This window comes from Triturus cristatus, chromosome 5_1 (assembly GCF_964204655.1).
Source record: "Triturus cristatus chromosome 5_1, aTriCri1.1, whole genome shotgun sequence".
Lineage (NCBI taxonomy): Eukaryota > Metazoa > Chordata > Amphibia > Caudata > Salamandridae > Triturus > Triturus cristatus.
Genome location: NC_140587.1, coordinates 912,893,215 through 912,913,409, shown reverse-complemented (window position 1 = coordinate 912,913,409; position 20,195 = coordinate 912,893,215). Strand labels below are relative to the sequence as shown.

Here is a 20,195-nt window from a genome sequence, read left to right as displayed (position 1 = left end):
CGCGTACCCCAGGATATTGTGTAAGAGGGAAAGATGGTCCTACCCGTCTTAGCGCGGGCCGTTGGACAAGTATACAACAAGTAAATCCACGCACAATAGGACTGGGGCAGAACAAATTTAGACAATACTGCTAACATATACGGCCAGCTCAGAGTATCAAAAGCCTGGCGCATGTCTAAAGACAAGCAACCAACAAGCGGGGAAGTGTCGGACGCTGCATGCATTAGGGCATAGAGCCGGCGGATATTCAGAGAAGTACTGCGTTGGGGTATAAACCCACATTGGTCTGTATGGATCAATCGAGGAAGGAGTGGAAGGAGCCGCGACGCTAAGACCTTACTGAGTATCTTGTATTCTGTGTTCAGAATAGAAAGCGGACGATAAGATAGGAGATTAGTTGGTGCCTTATCCGGTTTTAATAAGGATGTGACTATCGCCTCCCAGGTAGTAGGAGGCAGGACCCCGTCCTCCAAGGAAGTAGTATAAAGTCGCAACAACCTCAGGACCAACATATCAGCAAAAGTGGAATAAAACTCCCCAGTGAGGCAGTCGAAGCCAGGCGTCTTATTACGGGCCAATGCCTTTATCGCCACCCGGATCTCTGTGGCAGTAATCGGAGCAGCCAAGTCCTTGGCAATTGAATCAAACTGTGGGAAGCTGGACCTCAGACAAGAAGGAAAGTGTGGGAGCCGAGACATCTAAACATGGGGCGGTATACAAACGAGCATAATACTCCTGAAACGCAGCATTGATCTCACACTGAGATTTAACTAATACGGTATTAATCGTATTCACAGCTAAAATGGGAGTAGGACTCACCGTAGGTTGGATTAGTCTCGCCAAGAGTGTACCCGCCCTATCCACCTCGGAGTGTGTACACAGTGCGTAGGCATTCAAATCTATCAGACATAAGCGCTCTAACAACTCTGCATACTTAATCCTGGTGGACTGAAGTGGCTCTGCGCCGTCTACACTTCTCTGAGCCGCCATCTCCAGGGCCTGCAATTCCCCTTCTAGGTCAGTGATGCCCCTGATCGTTTCCCTCCGAGATCCTGCCAAAGTCCCCATGGCAACCCCACGTACAGTCACTTTGAAGGCCTCCCACTCGATAGATCTGGACGAGGCAGTACCCTCATTATCCACAAAATATGTATCAATAGCTGTAGTCAATGCGGCCCGATATACCTGGTCTTCCAATTGTACAGGCTGCATTCTCCATGTTGGAATTGGAGCAGGGGAACGGCCCCAAGTCAACAGTAATTCTATGGGACTATGGTCCGATATAGTCTTGCCCAGATACTCACAATGTTTAATAGAAGAGGATAAATCTGGGGAGCAAAGAAAGTAATCCAGACGTGTGTGCAGCTTATGGGGGTAAGAGTAAAAGAAATATTCCCTCATGTTCATGTGCAACTCCCTCCAGACGTCTAATAAATTACAGCCTTGTGCCCAACGTGTTATGGTCACAGCCTGCGCCCTCGCTGCAGTGTTAAATAAAGGGGGATGGGAACGATCCAGACTAATGTCAAACACGGCATTTAAATCACCACCCAAAAGCCACGGAAAATGGGACCAGCCAGCAAGTGCCCGGGAGACCCGCGTAAAGAATGCCTCTTGATCCGTATTCGGTGCATAGAGGGACCCCAACACTACCTGCCTACCATCCAACGTTACCAGCAGAAGGACAAACCGGCCCTGATCGTCAATTTTGCTCTCATTAAGGGAGAATGGGATGCCTGCCCGAATCCAGATGGCAGCCCCTCTAGAAAAGGCCTAATATGTTGTTGCATAAAATTGACCCCGCCATCTCCTTTGTAGTTTCGTAGTTTTAGTGGGGATCAAATGTGTCTCTTGAAAGCAAATTATGTGTGCCTTACAGCGATGTTTAATTGCGCAGCGATTCTATGTCGAATCCCAGACCATGCGGCATAGTTACAACGAACTCAACAATATCCCAATACTGGGTGCCTGGAGGGAGTCAATCTGATGGCGCATATGATTTAATTGCTCTTCATGAGCCTGTACCTGGGGTATCACGGTGTCTACCGTCTGCTCAGCTGTTTTAACCCTCTCAACAAGTTTCTTATGATCATCCTTCAATAGGTTGAGATCCACGAGATCATGTCCAACTGCGCTTCCAACACAGAACGAGTATCATGGATCTACCGTAAGATCATGTCCAGCTTGTCCCCCGAAGTTTTGGTCTCCACAGCTCCTTCCGTTTGATGGGACAGGGCAGAAGAATGGCCCGATGAGAGTGAGAGTGAGAGTGAGAGTGAGAGTGAGAGTGAGAGTGAGAGTGAGAGTGAGAGTGTGAGAGAGAGAGAGAGAGAGAGAGAGATCCCGCTCTCCCGGACATCATGGACGCCCTAAGCTTTCCCTTGCCCATAGCCGGCGGCGTGGCGGGGCCAGGCAGTGAACACCCAGCAACAGTAATTGAATATCAGAGACTACGCCTCAGACAGTGGAGAGCCTCGCCAGAAAACAAGCAGCCACCCCCAGCCAGCAATACAAGTCAGTGTCCGGTAAGCCACACAACCCAATCACAAAGGCATCCCAGGGTACCCAGGCGGGGTATGGCAGCCGATATCCCGTACAACAGCGAGCCCCTCCAGCACACCAGAATAGGATCAGAAGAAATGGCATCAATAGGGTTTCATGCAGCTCCCGGGGTGTGAAAGCCAAGCAGTCCAGTCAGTCCACTGCGCAGCCTGGTGCTCCCTCAGCCAGCACGCCAAGCGGGCCACCCACTGCAGTCTCAACTCGCCTCCAACCCCAACCCAGCGCTGGGTACCACCGGCCAAATCAGGATTACGCCGTGGTCACGTGGTATGATCGGGCCCCCACAGATGTGCAGGAATGGCCTCGCCGCAACCTCCAGTGTAGGAGATAGGATGGGGGGGGCACACCAACCAACCCCGGCGGCCTGCGCCCCCCCAGTCCAATCAGTAGTCCGGGAGGGGTGGGGGGGGGCTCCAGATGCCACCCGGTGCAGACGGAGGCCGAGGAACCACTGCCACAGCATCCAGCAGCAGCGCTCACCTTGATCTCAGCACGGATGTGCGGGGCATCAATCCAGCTCTCCCTGCTACCCCTATGGCCAGTATAGCGATGCGGGCACAGTTGAGGACCGTTGTGGACCCGTCACCGAACCATGGCGCGATAAGGTCCCGCAATCGACCAGGGCCTCTCCCGAGGAGCTACCCCATGTATCGGGTACAGCCGCACTAGCGCGCCGGTGCGTCGCCCGCCCCCCTGGGTGGCACCAGCAACCCGGAGCTCCCCAGTAAGCCCAGGCAGGATTCCGACCAAAGGAATCGGCGGCAGTGAAGGATCGGAGGCCCAGAGCCGGGGTCTCGAGTTGACACTGCAGCCAGGATCAGGCGCCCGCAGCCCCGCCAGCCCACAAGACCACTCCGGGGGGTCACAGGCGTCTACAAAGCACCGTCGAGGCAGCCCGCCAGTCTGGGTATTTCATCTGCGCCTAAATCACTTTCCGACAAGGTAGGAAGAGTCGGATTATTAATCGGATGTGAAGCCCCGGCCCGGAGCTCGTCACTTAAGCGACCACCATCTTGGACTGCAGACCACACCCCCCCCCCCACACATGTACATTCTTACACATACGTTCACACATACATACATTCTCTCAAATAAACACACTCACCCGCAAGCACAGACAACATACATTTGAACACTTTTTTTTTTTATACCACAGCTGCCACCAAAGGCCCAGTTACAGCTAAGTGTGCTCTTTTTTTTTATTACACTAACAGTCAATAATAGAATATTCTTCACTATTAGTATATTAGAAACGGGCAGTAAATAAGGAATACAGATCTGCCCCTTATTCTTGGCACTGATTTTGCCACCGATGAAGCAAGGGGTCACAGAGGCAGTCCTAGGGGTGCAAGGGGCAAGACAGAGGTCCCAGCTGAGACTCCCCGACAACCCCTAAATGACATCCAAGGACACCACCACAATAAATGCCAGTCTATGTGTGGAGTGAAGTAGGATTTTTGGGACTGGACGGTAAAGTCAAGTGGTGGAGAACAGCCATCGTCTACTGGAGAGGTTTCTGCACCAGCCAGTCATCCAGGTTCAGAAATTCATGGGCTCCTGACTTCCAAAGCAAAGCTGGCAAGAATTCCAGCACATACGTAAAAAAATGATTGTGGTTCTCCTTTTGAGACTGGCGACCCCAAACTGGTACTGTGGGAACCTCATTTTGCACCTCAATTACGGGCTAAAGAGGGGTTTTTCGTAAGATGAAAGTAGTGTCCTCAAAATCCAGGAAGACTAGACAATCTCCTGTGTTCAAGGCAAAAGGACCTGGCAGAGAGATATCATCCTGGATTTGTCCCGATGGATGAACAGGTTCAGGAGGTGAAGATGAAGGAAAGGCCTCAGTCCTTCTTCGCAACCAAGAATAAGGAGAGTAAAATCCTGTGCCACTCACTTCCAGAGGCACCGCTTCCATTTGTCTGGCAAGGATGGGACTTTAGTCTCTTCAATTGAGGCGTGAGCTGGAGAGTAAGCCTGAAGGAAGGGGGTGATCTGGAGGAAAGGCTAGGAAAGGTAGGGTATCAGTCTGGTAGATCAGCTGGTTGACCTAGTAATCAGCCATGATTTGCTCCAATAGGCTAACAAAATAGGAAACCCTCACTTCAACCATTAGATGATGTTGGAGGCAAGAGTCAGAGGGGTTTGGAAGCTGCAGAGCCTGAGGAGGATGGTGAGTACTGGATTTGCTGCTGCTGATCGCGATACCTCTTAGATACACCCCTGCCTTCAGAGAAGCAACATATTTGCTGAGACGTTTGGATGGGCTGAGATAGCTGCCGTCGTCTGGACTGCACAGTACTAGAATAGCTGTTAAACATCCAATACTGTTGGGGAAATTGCTGTTCAGAAGAAGCCAGGCCTATGTAATAGACTGTGGCAGTTCTGTTCTTGAAACATCCAAAGGAGGAGGCTGCTTTCTCGCAAACAGCTGTTCAGTCAGAGTATGTCTCTAAGCGGAGCTTGAACATCCCCTTGAAAATTGAGTAGAATGCAACCAAGCGGGACGGTGCAGTGCACACAGATGTACCCATACACCAGGTAAGAGTCCGCCGAATCAAAATCAGAGGATCTGTTTAAATGCCTCTAGGCCACACTCACCAGGTCAGCGCTTTGGCAGTTTACCATTATGAGTTTTTCCAGTTACTATAATGCATTAACACAGCAGATTAAAAAAAGCAAGTTGCACCAGCTGCGCATACAGCCAAGCTGCTGGAGGTAAAAACAATGTGACCCTAGGTGTCAAGTTTCTTGGGCTCTATGTTGAAGGAGCCATACAAAGGGTGTTTGGAGTGTTTAAGAGTTCTGACAAGGTTCTCAAAATAAAAATCCAGAGACAAATGCGAGGTTAAAAAGTAGAGGTTGTGTGGAGCTAGCAAATGGCTCGTGGGGATCTGCCTAGGGACTTCATGGGCCCCAAAAGAGTTTCTCCTGTGAAACCATCGCAGGCTCTATGAAATATTTGTTTACTGGGAGCAATGTTCTGCAGAAACGGTGGTGGGTTGCAAGATTTTAGTCAGGATATTAGATTTTACTCCTGCCTAAAGCAAATTCAGTTCCAAGTCCTCCACTGCTTTCTGAACACATGTTGTGACAGGGTAAACCTCCACTGAGGCAGGGCCAGAGTGGTAAGAGATGTCCCTTCCTGGAGAAGTACCCAAGCCTCTGGTTGTACGTACACATAAGGGCACATCAGGTATTGAGAAGGCAACCAGCTTCCTAGTCATCATCGTCCATGCGTACATAATTCTCATCCATAAATACATAGTTATCATGCGTATCAAAGGTATCTGAATCAAAACTTTCTGCCACGCGGGTGAACGTTTGGGCCCGAGGAAGGTTTTCAGATAACGATTCACTGTTAAAGTTAGCCCCACTGTAATTTTTTGGTGCACAGATATTTTCTCCTATTGATTCCGTGGATGGCGCTGGCTCTGCGGGCAAAAGACTTTGGGGTTGGTGTCAAGGACAGGCCGACCAAATTGAGGCCAGTGCTTTGTTAGTTTGAACCTTAATCTGGGTGACAGACCAAAGCCCATGAAAGCATGGCATCAAAAGGGATATGGGTCAAAGTCACCAAATCCACATGAGCAGACTCTCTCCAACTATATTAGGAAGTGGCCCAGAGGATTGTGGGCCATCTAAAAACATTCAGCACTGCTAGCTGAAAGGCCTTGACCTACATGGGTTCAGCCAAAGCACTGGGGAATTTTGGTCTTGGCTGGTTAGGCACCTGAGGTTTGTCAGCCATCGGGGAAGATTCTGAGGAATGGCACGGAGACTTCAATTGTTAAAAGCCAAAATATTCTAGTTAATATATCTATTATAGCTCACCGTAGTGGGCTATACCAGCCTATAATAAGGGAGTGGGACTTCAATGCTGGTATAGCCCACCCACGGTGAGTTATAAGGATATTAGAACATTCCACCACTAGAGGGCAGAATGTTCTTACAAATATAACAAAGGCCTCACAAAGCCAGAGGGAGTTGAAATCCCCTCTGGTTCCTTGAGGCCTTTGTTCCCAGCAACAGCTGTGAAAAACAACTTTGGAATGTTGGAGCTCTGGGCTTCTAACGACTATTAGAAACCCAGAGAACTCCATTGTCTTTAATGGAGCTCACAACATTCCAATGTTCTAATTAGAAGTAAAATGCGGTCAGATATGTTATATTGTTTCTTTAAACTGCCATCTTTTGCTTTGATAAACAGACAATTTATCTAAAATAAAAAATAAAAATCCATGGTGTTTTGAAATCAGATACTGCCTTCCAGCCTTTCACTGAGCTAATGCTAGTTTTTCATTCTAATTCAAGATCACTGGTTTAAAAAACACGCCCATAAAAGCTTAAACAGGAACTGAAAAAACCTGTATACTCACTGTGTCAGATCTTGACCACATTCTGCACACAAGCCTTTCATCACAACCGGATGGCTGCATTCTTCCAACCGCACCAAAACACCACTGTAAAAATAAAATGGCATTGAGTAATTTATAAATATTAATTAAATTGCTGCCATGAATGTATCTAACGTGCTTTATATATGGTGAAATAGTTTTAGCTTGGAATCAAAAAAAAAAAAAACAAAAAAAAATCAGTCTAACAGATACAAACTTTATTCATGGCTGTTCAAAGTTGACCTTTTTAGGTATGATGTTCAGCAAGATCTTTTACCTTTCAATGATAACAAATCTTAAAATGAACATATACACAACATAAAAAGGCTTTCAGTCAGACTTCTTCATCAAATAGTCCATTATAGAGCAATTCACATTTTGGAATCTCCCAGAACAACATACAGCATGGGGAGGTATACGTCTTCCTGGGGCTAGTGGTTCTCTGATTTCCAAAGTTGACCATACGGAGTGATTTCAATATGCACATTAATAATCCACAAGGTGTCCTTTTGCAAGAACTCTGACATCATGACCTGTTTTGGGATCTCACAAAATATATGCAGAGCACCTGCACTAAGGCCAATAGCATTCTGAGGCCGCATTACACATGCAGTGCTTTTTCCTTCATTGCGCCGAGCACACCTTTAACAAGCATTTGCAATGCAATAGGTCTCGCATTAGGAAAGTTTGAGCTTTTTGTATTGTAAATTGACTAATTTTTTATTTATGTGCTGGTATTGAAAACATTGAAATTACTAGCTTTCTCATGTACAATGTCAATAGTTTTAACTGTTGCAAATGTGACACCTATAGCATTTGTAATGCAATATGTGTTGTATTTACGCGACTTAGATGTATTGATATTACAAATAACAATGGCTTTTAATTTTTGCAAATAATTAATACTTAAAAGTTAATGTAAATTATAATAGCAATCGTTTAAACTTTTGTTAATAACTCTTGTGAAGATTATGTTTAGTGTATTTAATTGCGCCTAAAATCCAAGAACAGAAGTTAATTATAATTTTTTTTGTGCCATTTGTAATAAAGCCTAAATATTGAGAGAACATATTAGAGCCAGTTGTTGTTGAATGGTTGTACAGATTGATACTGTGGTGGCGGTGAGTGATGCTGTGGCGTTAATTGATGCTGTGGTAGCGCATAGTGATGTGGTGGTGCCCTTGAGTGATGCTGTGGTGGTGCTAAATGATGCTGTGGTGGTGCTAAATGATGCTGTGGTGGTGCCCTTGAGTGATGCTGTGGTGGTGCCCTTGAGTGATGCTGTGGTGGTGCGAAGTGATGCTGTGGTGGTGCTAAGTGATGCTGTGGTGGTGCTAAGTGATGCTGTGGTGGTCCGATAGATAGAGTCCGATAGATAGAGTGTAATTATGTAAAATATAATTATGTGGCACTGAGTGGTTTTGTGTGGAGTGTATGTTGATTTTAGTGGCGTGTAATTATGTGGCATTGAGTGTTATTTTGAGTGTATCTTGCATTGTAATTAATTGGCACTAAGTGTTATTTGGAGTGCATGTGGCATTGAGTGTAGTGTAATTATGTGGTGTGTAACTATGTGGCACTGATTGGTTTTTGGAGTGTCTGTTGTATTGAGTGCATTGTAGTTATGTGGCATGTAATTATGTGGCTCTGAGTGGCATTCGGAGTGTATGTTGCCTTGCCTTGTATTTCTATGGTTCCTTAAACCCTTAGAGGAAATTCTTTTATTTTAACTAAAAGGGTGGTATTTAAATGGTGTTGACGGCAGGATGGTCGTTAAATGGTGGCTATGGAGAAGCTGTGTGCTGAAAGGCAAAGAGAACACAGGCATGAAAGTGAAAGCGAGGATGAAAACGGAATGAGTGTGGCAGGATGTTAAGTTAAATGGTTACGGGGAAGCTGAGTGCTGAAAGGCAAAGAGAACACGGGCCAAAGCTGGAAGAAAACACGAGATGCGAGAGGCATGTGTGTGTGGCAAACACTGGTGGGGCTCAGAGCATTCTGTTGCTGCCTTGATGCCTGTGTGTGTGAGCAGTGGGGCTGTGTGTGTGAAGTGCCTAAAGTTGCAAGAAAACATATGGTTATTTAAATCCTTAGACGCAGAATTAATGGAGCTATGTTATCGACCTTAGAAGGATGAAAAGGGAATGAGCGTGGCATATGTTAACTTTGTAAGCGCAGAAAGCGTGCAGGGCAAACTTAAAAATTTTGGTTGTTTGAGACTCAGATCTGGGCAAAGCTGCAAGAAAACACGGAGAGGGGAGGGCGGGCTGTGTGCTGAAAGGCAAAGAGAACACTGGGATGAAAGTGAAATCGATGTATGGCAATGCGTCCGTGAGACTAGCCCTGTGGTGGGGGAGGGATAGTTGTGAGAGGCGCCATGAGGAAACAATCTCTCGGCATGCTGTGGCGGGGGCGCGCATTCCAGGCGGGGGAGCGGACCCTTTGAAGTATGATGCAGAGGCTGTGGCTACACGTGCACGCGCCAGTGGGCTGAAGCGCTTCCCCAAACAGATTGCATGCAATCCACTTTTGGGAGCACTTTGAAATGCCCCTCTTACTAGAGTCTCGCATAGCGATTGCGTAAACGCAATAGCTAGGCGAGACCTAAAAAGGTGCGCCTGGTGCAATGAAGGAAAATGCGCCGCATTATGGGGAATGTGCTGCTCCAGTGACATCTCCAGACAGCTCACTTGACAAAAACCTCTAACTGTAGCAAGAGAAAGAAAAATAAACTCAATTTTCCAAGCAGCAATTAGTAAAAAGAAAAACTGACATTTTACCTCTTTCCTTGAACGGACACAATGTGTCAAAATCAAAACAAGATGTAATGGCATCTTTATAGCTCATTCACTTTTTGAATAAACAGAACACTTGTTTCTTTTCCAGCTTAAGTTCGCTTGCCAGAGGGGACTAGTTAGTAGGTGCTTAAAATAGCTCGACCTATTCAAATTTGCCTTGCAATTGCAAGTGGGCAAGTAGATTTTTTGAGGCCTGGAGTGGATGGATCAGTGGTATATGGGTAACTGGATATGTGATAGGCAGTATAGGTGAGTGATGGGGTATATGAATGACTGTATGGGCAAGTGGGTAAAGGAATGCAAGAGTGGCTGTATGGGTAAGGGTGTGTGCTTGTGTCAGTGATTGTATTAGTGAGTGAGTATGTGTTAGTATCTGTGTGAGTGAGTATATGGGTGAGTAAGTGGCTGACTTGGTATGTGAGTGGCTGTATGGATGTATGAGTGGATAGGTCTGTGACTATATTAGTGGGTGGGTGTACGAGTGGCTGCGTGAGTGAGTGAGTGAGTGGCTGCGTGAGTGAGTGAGTGGCTGCGTGAGTGAGTGAGTGGCTGCGTGAGTGAGTGAGTGGCTGCGTGAGTGAGTGAGTGAGTGAGTGAGTGAGTGAGTGAGTGAGTGAGTGAGTGAGTGAGTGAGTGAGTGAGTGAGTGAGTGAGTGAGTGAGTGAGTGAGTGAGTGAGTGAGTGAGTGAGTGAGTGAGTGAGTGAGTGAGTGAGTGAGTGAGTGTGTGTGTGTGTGTAGATCTATGAATCAGTGGGTGGGTGTGTAAGTACTGGCATGGATCTGTGAATGGTTGAGTGGGTGTATGAAAGGTTCAATAGGGGTGAGAGTGGGTGCATCCGTGATTCTGTAGATATCAGTGACGACATCAGTGTCACTGACCATGCCATGAGTGATGTATTATGTGAGGGCATAAGCAGAGCATTAGTTATAGTTGGCTCAATCAATCATGACATTTGTAAAGTGCACTACTCACCCATGAGGGTCTTAAGGCGCTGAGGGGAGGAGTGCTGCTACTGCTCGAAAAGCCAGGTGTTGAGTAGCCTCCTGAAGGTGAGTAGGTCCTGGGTCTGCCATAGAAGGATGGGGAGGGTGTTTCAGGTTTTGGCGGCGAGGTGGGAGAACGATCTGCTGCCGGTAATCGCTCTTTGGATGCGGGGGACAGTGGCGAGGTCGGCGGAGCGGAGCTGGCGGTTCGGGGTGTAGAAGGTGAGTCGTCTGTTGAGGTATGTCGATCCGGTGTTGGAGTGCCTTGTGTGCGTGGGTGATGAGCTTGAAGGTGATCCTCTTGTTGACAGGAAGCCAGTACAGGTCTTTTAGGTGGGGTGTGATGTGGCTGCGCGAGGATCAAGCGTGCGGAGGTGCTCTGTATGCGTTGTAGTCCTTTCAGGAGTTTGGCAGAGGCTCCTGCGTAGAGGGCGTTGCCATAGTCTAGCCTGCTGCCAACAAGGGCTTGTGTGACCGTTTTTGTTTTGGTGGGGATCCACCTGTAGATCTTACGGAGCATGCGTAGGGTGTTGAAGCAGGAGGACGAGACGGCGTTGACTTGCTTGGTCATGGAGAGTGTTGAGTTGAGGATGAACCCTAAGTTGCGTGCATGGTCGATGGGTATAGGTGTTGCTCCCAGTGCGGTTGGCCACCAGGAGTCGTCCCACGCTGAGGAAGTGGAGCAGAGGATGAGGACATCCGTCTTGTCTGAGTTCAGCTTCAGGCAGCTGATCTTCACCCATTCGGCAACGTCTTTCATTCCTTCGTGAAGGTTGGTTTTGGCTGTGAGGGGGTCCTTGGTGAGGGAGAGGATCAGCTGGGTGTCGTCGGCGGAGATGATGTTGAGGTTGAGCACTCTGGCGACGTGAGCGAGTGGTACCATGTAGATGTTGAACAATGTCGGGCTGAGGTATGATCCTTGGGGTACGCCGCAGATGATCTTGGTGGCTTCGGAACGGAAGGGGGCGGGGGGAGGGGAGGCGGACGCTCTGGGTTCTGCTGGAGAGGAAGGAGGTGGTCCAGTCCAGTGATTTGTGACGGATCCCAGCGTTGTGGAGGCGTATGGCGTAGGGTGCGGTGGCAGACCGTGTCGAAGGCAGCCGACAGGTCCAGGAGGATGAGGGACGCAGTTTCGCCGTTGTCCAGTAGAATCCTGATGTCATCAGTGGCAGCGAGGAGGGCAGTTTCGGTGCTGTGGTTGCTGCGGAACCCGGACTGGGATGGATCCAGGATGCTGTCCTCCTCGAGGTAGTGGGTCAGTTGTCTGTTGACGGTCTTCTCGATGACCTTCGCTGGGAACGGGAGCAGGGAGATGGGTCGGAAGTTCTTGAGGTCCTTGGGATCTGCCTTGGGTTTTCTGGGTAAGGCGTTGATCTACGCGTGCTTCCAACTTTCCGGGAGGTCGCGGTCTTGAAGGAGATGCTGATGGCCTTGCGGAGATGGGGTGCGATAGTGGAGCTGGCTTTGTTGAAGATGTTGTGTGGGCATGGGTCTGACAGAGAGCCGGAGTGGATGGTGTTCATGATTTTGATGGTGTCGTCATCGCGTATGTCGGTCCAGGTGAGCAGGGGATCGGTGGAGGTGGTGGCTGTGAGGTCAGAGGTCTCAGTGATTGTCGGGGTGGTCAGTGTGTTGAAGCTGTTGTGGATGTCTGCGATCTTGCGATGGAAGAAGGTGGCTAGGTAGTCGCGGAGGTCTTGTGAAGGTGGGATGTCGTTGGTGTTGGAGCTGGGGTTGGAGAGCTCCTTCACGATGTTGAAGAGCTCTTTGCTGTTGTGTGCGTTGTTGTCTAGGCGGTCTTTGAAGGAGGTCCTTTTGGCAGATCTGATGAGGTGATGGTGTCTGAGGATGGCGTTCTTGTGGGCTGCGTAGCTGTCCGGCGTCTGTTCGCTATGCCATTTCTTCTCTAGTTTTCGGCAGGTTTGCTTGGATGCCTGGAGATCCGTAGTGGACCAACTGGCTTTCTTGTTGGTGTGTCTGTTGGAGGGTTTCTTGAGCGGGGTGAGGGTGTTGGCGCAGTCGTCGATCCACTGTCTAAGGTTGCGGGCGGGTGGGTGTTGTGACGAGCGGTCTGAGTCCGAGGTTGGCGAGGTTGTCAATCAAGGTGGTGGAGTTGGTGTCGTCGTTGTTCTCGAGGTGGAAGTTCAGGTCCCCGAGGAGGATGTAGCTCAGCTAACTAGAACTGCTGAATTTCACTGGTTTTGTACGAGTGAAACCTGAGCCCAACTATAACTTCCCTGTAAAGTTTTTTTTATTCCATTTACTAACCATAAGTTCCCTGTAAACGTTGCTTTTTTCAGTGGATTTCTAAGGTCTTTTAAATGCTAATTCTTAACTATAAACATCTCCGTAACCTTTGGTTTTTACATTGCATTTCTATGTTTTTTATTTAACCAGTAGTTGAGTTTGCAGAGTGGTGGAGAAAGGGGGTGGTCCTCCAACCAGCTCTCAGCAGTCCTGCTCTCTGGGACTTACTGGAAGTAACAGAAGGGGTTCCTGGCCCCCAAGGACCCTCAGCAGCGTGAGGACTTCATCCTTCAACTAGTAGTGCGCCAGAAGGTGCGTTTGCAGAGTGGTGAAGAAAGGGGGCGGGCCTCCAGCGACTTGGCGTGGTTTTCTTTTTTATAATTCAGGGAGGGTGGCCGCTTGCCCCCCCCCCCCCCCCCCCCTCCGTCCTTCCCTGAGCCAATTTTGGCCCAAGGGACCCCATCTCCCATTCTCTCGTGGTACTGCCCTGGTCCCACCAAGAGCACCCACATTCTAGTGTTGGGGACCATGGGGGGGAAGCCTCAAGGGTCCCTGCTGACTCACTGCCTCCTGTGGGAGCCGGCATTGCTTTGACAGAGGGAGCTGCTAACAAACATGCAGCTCCCTCTGTGTCAAACCAACTTTTCTCTACTTTGAGTAAGCCAGTGCAAAATGCTTCGCTTTCTCAAAACAGAGCACAGTTTGCCAAGGCTTAGCAGGAGCGGTAAAGCTCCCACCAAGCTATAGCAAACCGCTATTTCCTGGGTTGGGCCCCCTCCATTTTAGGTCACAGCCCCGGGGAGGTGGTCATACCCAGGGCTGCGGAGACTGCACAGTGCCTCATGTTTTGGGCATTTGAATATATTGTATATACCCTTTCTAGATGAATGTACTACAATAATCATTTGATAAGTGGAATACATTTGATATATTCTATTTTTTTTTATAAAAATTGGGTCATGAGATTTATGTACTTAAACCCATGGGCTGGATTGTGACTTATTGCACACTGACATTGACTAGATACGTTTCTTCTATTTATTTACCAGGCATGTTACTTGTATTTTCTGCGGCATCGGGAAGTGCACGAGGGGTGAAACCATAGTGAATTTGGTCTCTGGAGGGCTGGGGACCACACTGGCACAGTTGGCCAACTTCAAGTTGGTCGTGGAGCAACAGATGCAGTGGTGTCCTTAGGAGTCTGGCACAGTTGGCCAACTTCAAGTTGGTCGTGGAGCAACAGATGCAGTGGTGTCCTTAGGAGTCTGGTTTTTGCGGTCCGGAGCACTCAGTCTTATTTGGCGCAGTTTTGACAGGGAGCAGCAGACAGGCTAGCAGGGCTGGGACCAAGTCAGTAGCTCTTTAGTCTTCTGCTGCTCATCAGTGTATTTCTTCTTCTTATGTCGTCAAGATCTGCTTCTCTGGTGCCAGGGGCTCCCATAAATACTGAATTTAGGGGAGTTATGGAAGTGTTGGGTAGAAGCCAATGGACAGACCCCTGGGGGCACTACGTCCCCTATATGACCACTTCCTGCGGGAAGTGGGCAATACCCGATCACAGAATTCCTAAGTTTTCCATAAGCAAGATGGCCAACTCTGAAAAGTTGTGTTCCTTTCAGGTATCCCACTTTAGGGGTGGTACTAGCCTGAAGAAGGAGAAGAAGCCTATTGGACTAGCTAATTTTCCAGCCTGTCCAGGTGCCAGAGGGCTCTGGACAAAGGGGGTGGGGCTTCCTCTCCTGTGAGAAGAACCGGATACGCTCATCAAAAGGCAGTGGACTCGATGGGACCCTAGACCGATACCCCGCAAAGGTACACGCAACTGGTGTCACCCGTCTGGGGAGCTTTTTGGACGCACTAAGCCTCACCGACGTATGGAGGTACCGCCACCCCGCAGCACGGCAATTCACTTTTCACTCTGGGGTTCACAATAGCCTTTCCAGAATAGACTTCTTCCTTGTATCAGCAGACAGTTTGAGAAATGTAGCAAATATTGAAATCAGACCATGGGGAATATCCGACCACTCCCCAGTGCTTTTAACATACACATCACCACAAGGTACAACAGTGTGTCTATCCCATATACCCTGGATACCTACATGTCCCCAAGATCATGAAAGCTATCACCACTACAGCACAACACTATTTTCAAAAAAATGTCTCATCGGTCCGCTCCCCGACCACTCTGTGGGAGGCCTATAAAACTGTTATCACAGGGCAGGCCATCACTTCTATTACAGGTCATAAGCGCGAAAAACAACAAGAGCTAAATACTATAGAATTAGAGCTACATAACGCCGATGCCCAATACACCTGCAACCCAACTCCAACTACAGCCCAGTGCTTGCCTCTTAAACAACAAGAGCACAGGGAATATCTTAGGGAAGCGACTAGGTTGCGAATGACGGCTACACAACATTAGGTATACGAAACCGGCAATAAGGACAGAAAACTCCTGGCATGGCTCGATAAAAGGGAGCATGGGAACAAATGGATAGCACAAATCCGAACACGAGACGGTCTGGTGGTGGGTGACCCATGGACAATAGTGCACACATCAGCACAACACTTTCAACAGGTCTACACGACACTGTCCACCATGACTATGGAAGAGGCACAGACCTATATACAAGATATTGCTATGCCCAAACTCACGCGGAAAGCGGCTCTTACGCTGGAGGCCGATTTTACGACCAACGAGATGCACATGGCGATCGGATCACTACAATCAGGGAAGACGGTGGGACCCAATGGTATACCCATTGAACTCTATAAAAAGGCAGCTGGAATAATTGGCCCACACCTGCTACATATGTATGTGATAGTCTGCAGACAGGTGAACTTCCGCCATATCATCGATTGGCCACTATAGTGGCGATCCTAAAACCTGGGAAACCTCCTGAAGAGTGTACCTCATATCGCCCCATATCTTTAATCAATGCAGAGGCTAAAATCCTTGCGAAACTCCTTGCGATAAGACTGACGCCGCACCTTGTGATTCAGATACATCCGGACCAGTCCGGATTCATGCCGGGCAGAAACACAGCTCTTAACTTGAGACGCTTAAGTAGTGTGATGGCTCATATACCGTATATTCAAGAACCAGCTGTTATCCTTTCCTTGGACGCTCGAATGGCATTCGATATGGTTGAATGGCCCTTCCTATTCGAGTGCTTACTCACTTAGGCTTTGGCCCTAAATTTTGCACGTGGGTACATCTATTATATGCCAAACCGCTGGTACACGTTACGGCCAACGGTCACATATCCAAAGACTTTCCACTGACACGCGCCAAGGCTGCCCACTGTCACCGCTGCGATTTGCCCATGTGCTGGAGCCACTGGCGGCATGGATTAGATGGGAACCAATGATCCGGAGAATTAGGTGGGCGGAAGGGTGGGAAGACCGCATCTCACTATATGCGGATGACGTATTATATATGACCTCCCCTAGGCGCTCCATTCTAGTACTCCTAAATATATGTGAACTCTTTGGTCGGGCATCTGGTTATACCATAAATTGGTCCAAATCGATCTTATTTGTACTTCATGGCCCGCCGTCTCAACTCCCCAAAGATTGTCAACTACAGATCACAGAGGACGCATTTAAGTATTTGGGTATTTATATAACAGCTAACCCGGACGAATTCTTAAAAATGAATCTCATGCCTCCCTTAGAGCGCTTAAAAAGGGAAGCGATACACTGGGGCACTTTAACGCTGACACTGCTAGGAAATGCAGTGCTTTTTAAAATGATGGCGCTCCCACGATTCCTGTAAGCATTGGAAAACACGCCATTTCCAGTACCACCAAGCTATTTCAAAGCGATAGCGGCACAGGTTTCCAGTCTGTTATGGGGGAACAAGCCGGCACGCATAGCGCAGGGCAAATTGGTTAGAGGGTGGTATGGCGGCGGAATAGCACTTCCAAACATACAATTGTACTATTGGGCCGCTCAGTTGAAAATCATTAATCAATGGATACACGCCCCACAAACGGACCCCGCATTCCAAGCAGACAGACATGATGGATTGGGAGAAGAAGTCATGATGTCAGCACTCTACAACAAGAAGCGATCCCCTTCATTACTTGGGCCCACAATACATACAGTCACCATATGGCATGCGGCACACACTAAATTGGGTTGGCAAGGAGTTATAACCCAACTTACTCCACTTTGGGATACACAGCGGTTGGGGCGACTCAAGAATAGTAAGGGGTTTACCCAATGGGACGCAATCGGCATAACCACGGTGGGCGACCTATGGAGCAAAGGGGAAGTAATCACATTTGAACGTCTTAGAGAACAGTATGAGCTGGCACCCTCTGAAATATTTCGATATATGCAGATAAAACATGCGCTACAAGCAGCCTTACCACCCGGTATCGAGGTCCCGGAGGCCACCCCCCTAGAAGATAGGCTACTGACAGACTACATGCATAAACGGGCTACTTCCCTCACCTAACGAAAGCTAGTCAACAACTTGCCTGACCCTAATGTGGCACTCAGGAAAAATGGTCCCGAGATGTGGGGAACTCGGCAACACAGACTGGCAGGAGGCACTGGCGTCCCCGCGGGAGGTGGGAATACCTTCGAAACTCAGGTTAGTGCCGCTCAAAATACTGCATCGTACCTACTACACCAGGCTAACCCTCTGCAGAATAGGGACAACACCGCACCAGTACTGCTTGAGGCGATGTGGGGTACATTTTATCACACCATGTTGCAATGCCCGAAGATCGCAGAGTGCTGAGTAAAGGTCATGAGAACAATATCGCAAACAGAGGAGGTGTCACTAGTGCCGGAACACAAGAGGTGTTTGCTTAATGTTTGGCAACCGAATGACCTTACTCGTCCAGCACAGAATTGGGGTACACTGGGGATAATGGTTGCAAAGCGTAACATCGTACAAAAATGGGGTTCGGAAGAGTCACCGACACTCACCGCATGGTGCAGAGACATGGACACAGCTATGGTGGCCGAAAAAGCAGTGTTCATCAATCAAGGCAGTCCTCGAAAATGGAGTGGAGTATGGGGGGCCTGGAAAATTCAGGGGATATATCTGTGAGCCACCCAGGGTGCAGACAGATGCCCCTTGGGATGCTATTCTGCAGGTCATCCTGTGGGAGGGATTGAAAAACGCCCTCGGCCCGAGTAGGTTTGGTTTCTGAAAGCAAAGGCCGTCACCAATGGAAGCCAGAAACTTATCTATGGTGGCTGGCTGACGAAAACCAGTCAGTACACCAGGGGATTGTAGGTTCTCAGGGGGCATCTCTTAAGTGCCCTTTGTAAGCATGTATTACTAAATCAGACACTAGCATCTGTGTGGGTTCATTAATACAAGATGTTTGCTACCAAACATCCCTAGTTTCTGTGAAGCCATCATGTAGCTGGGGAACTGGTTTTCACTGGCAGTAATGGAACTGACCTGTATAGGGCATATCTGCTCATGCAGTTATGCCATCACATATAGTCTAGTGCACCGTGCCTTAGAGCAGTAAGGCCTGCTGTAGGGGCGACTTAACTATACTGCATGCAGTGTCGGCAGGCAGGGCACACAGGCTGTGTGCCATGCAGTGTTTTCACTACTGTCTGCACAAAGACACGCAGCCGGCAGTGGGAGTTTGCATGAGGTTGGTGAGGGGTCCCTTAGGATGGCACAATTCCTGCTGCAGCCCTTTGGGACCCTCTTTAGTACCACAGGCCCTAGGTATTAGGGGTAAAATTTACTACGGGCTTACAGACTGTACTAAAGGTATTGGAAATTGGTGAAACAATTGCACAGTTTTGGAAAAGAGATCTGGCACTGGGGACCTGATTAGCAGGAACCCGGTGCACTTCCTGTCGAAATCACATCAGAAACCAGGCAAAAAGTAGGGGGGTGACCATGTCAAACAAGCATTTGCAATGCAAGATTTTGAGCTATTTGCACTGTAAATGACAATGCCTTTCATTTATGTGTTTAAAAACCTGGAATAAAAAAAGGCATTGTCCTTTACAATACCATTAGGTCAAAGTTTCCAAAATGTGAGACCTATTGCATTGCAAACGCAATGCTTGTTGCTTACAAGCGCCCCATGCTTTGCTTTCACGTTATAGAAGTAAACACAAAAGAAGCGCCAGTGTTTACCGGTCGAGAGACTTACTGCTCAAAGCTGTGGCGGCGCCCGTGTTGATAATATGAAAGGGTGTGCCGGTCTGAAGTATAAAAACGTATTGCTGCAGCGCGGTGCAAGTATTGATAATATTAAAGCGGGCGCTGTGCTGCAGCATAAAGTTTCATTAAGTTTGGCAGCACTGCTTCTGTGCAAGTTGTTGTTAACAATCTCTTGATTGATTTTTGTACTTTGAATAATTTCTTTGGGAGAAAATTGCATTTTTAGCTATTAATGTTTCTTGTAGGTTTGTTGTGATTATCAGAAAAACATAGTCGGACTGCCGCCTCCAAATATGTAAGAAAGGGCACACGTTGATACATCAGCGCCGGAAACCGTACCGCCCAAACCCATACTGTATTCTTTACCTTCAATAATAACGCTCAGAAGGGAAGGCGCTTGTCTTTCACAAACCGCAATTCCTCATATGAGAAGAAAAAAAAAAAGTGGGCGCTGCCTTGGTTTGACTAAAAAGAGCAACAAGCATTGGCATAGCCAATAGGTCTCGCTTTTGGGACCATAAGTGTTTAGCCATGCAACAGTTGCATAACTAAATACTTATAATGTCCCAAAAGCGAGACCTATTGGCTATGTCAATGCTTGTTTCGGTTTATTACTGCTCTGTAGTGATGGCGGTGCACGGGTGCCACCATTACTACATAGAAGTAATAAACATGAGAAAAAAAAACTGCCTCACAGAGAACATCAAAGCAGCCGTGCGGCCGCTAAAGTGAGGCACACGCGCCCGTGCACATGCACTGTAGCTCTAGGCTACAGTGGTAGCACTTTTTTGAGCCCTCACAAAATGTCTCACCAGACCAGCGCATGCGCTGGGTCAGACGAGACCTAAAAATGGTTTACAGCAGCATCGAGTGTTAGCGCAAGCAGCTTGAAAGGAATACGTGCTTCGAGACCAGCCATCATTTTGGAAGTCTGTTAAATGTTAAGGCCAAGATACAACAAATAATACGGCTTTCCTAGCGCCGCAAAGGCATTTCTTGCCACAATATAGAGAAACTTCCTGCTTGTGGTGTGCAAGGGGAAAAGGAAG

The 20,195-nt window shown here is 48.2% G+C and overlaps 1 protein-coding gene across 1 annotated transcript in view; it reads right to left on the bottom strand.

The window, feature by feature from the left end:
* CTDP1 (CTD phosphatase subunit 1) overlaps window positions 1–20,195 on the bottom strand; it is a 646,418-nt gene that overhangs the window by 579,906 nt on the left and 46,317 nt on the right. Inside the window, exon 2 of the mRNA XM_085605940.1 lies at window positions 6,942–7,025. Within this exon, the coding sequence (XP_085462066.1) occupies window positions 6,942–7,025 (84 nt within the window). The remainder of the gene's footprint in view (window positions 1–6,941; window positions 7,026–20,195) is intronic.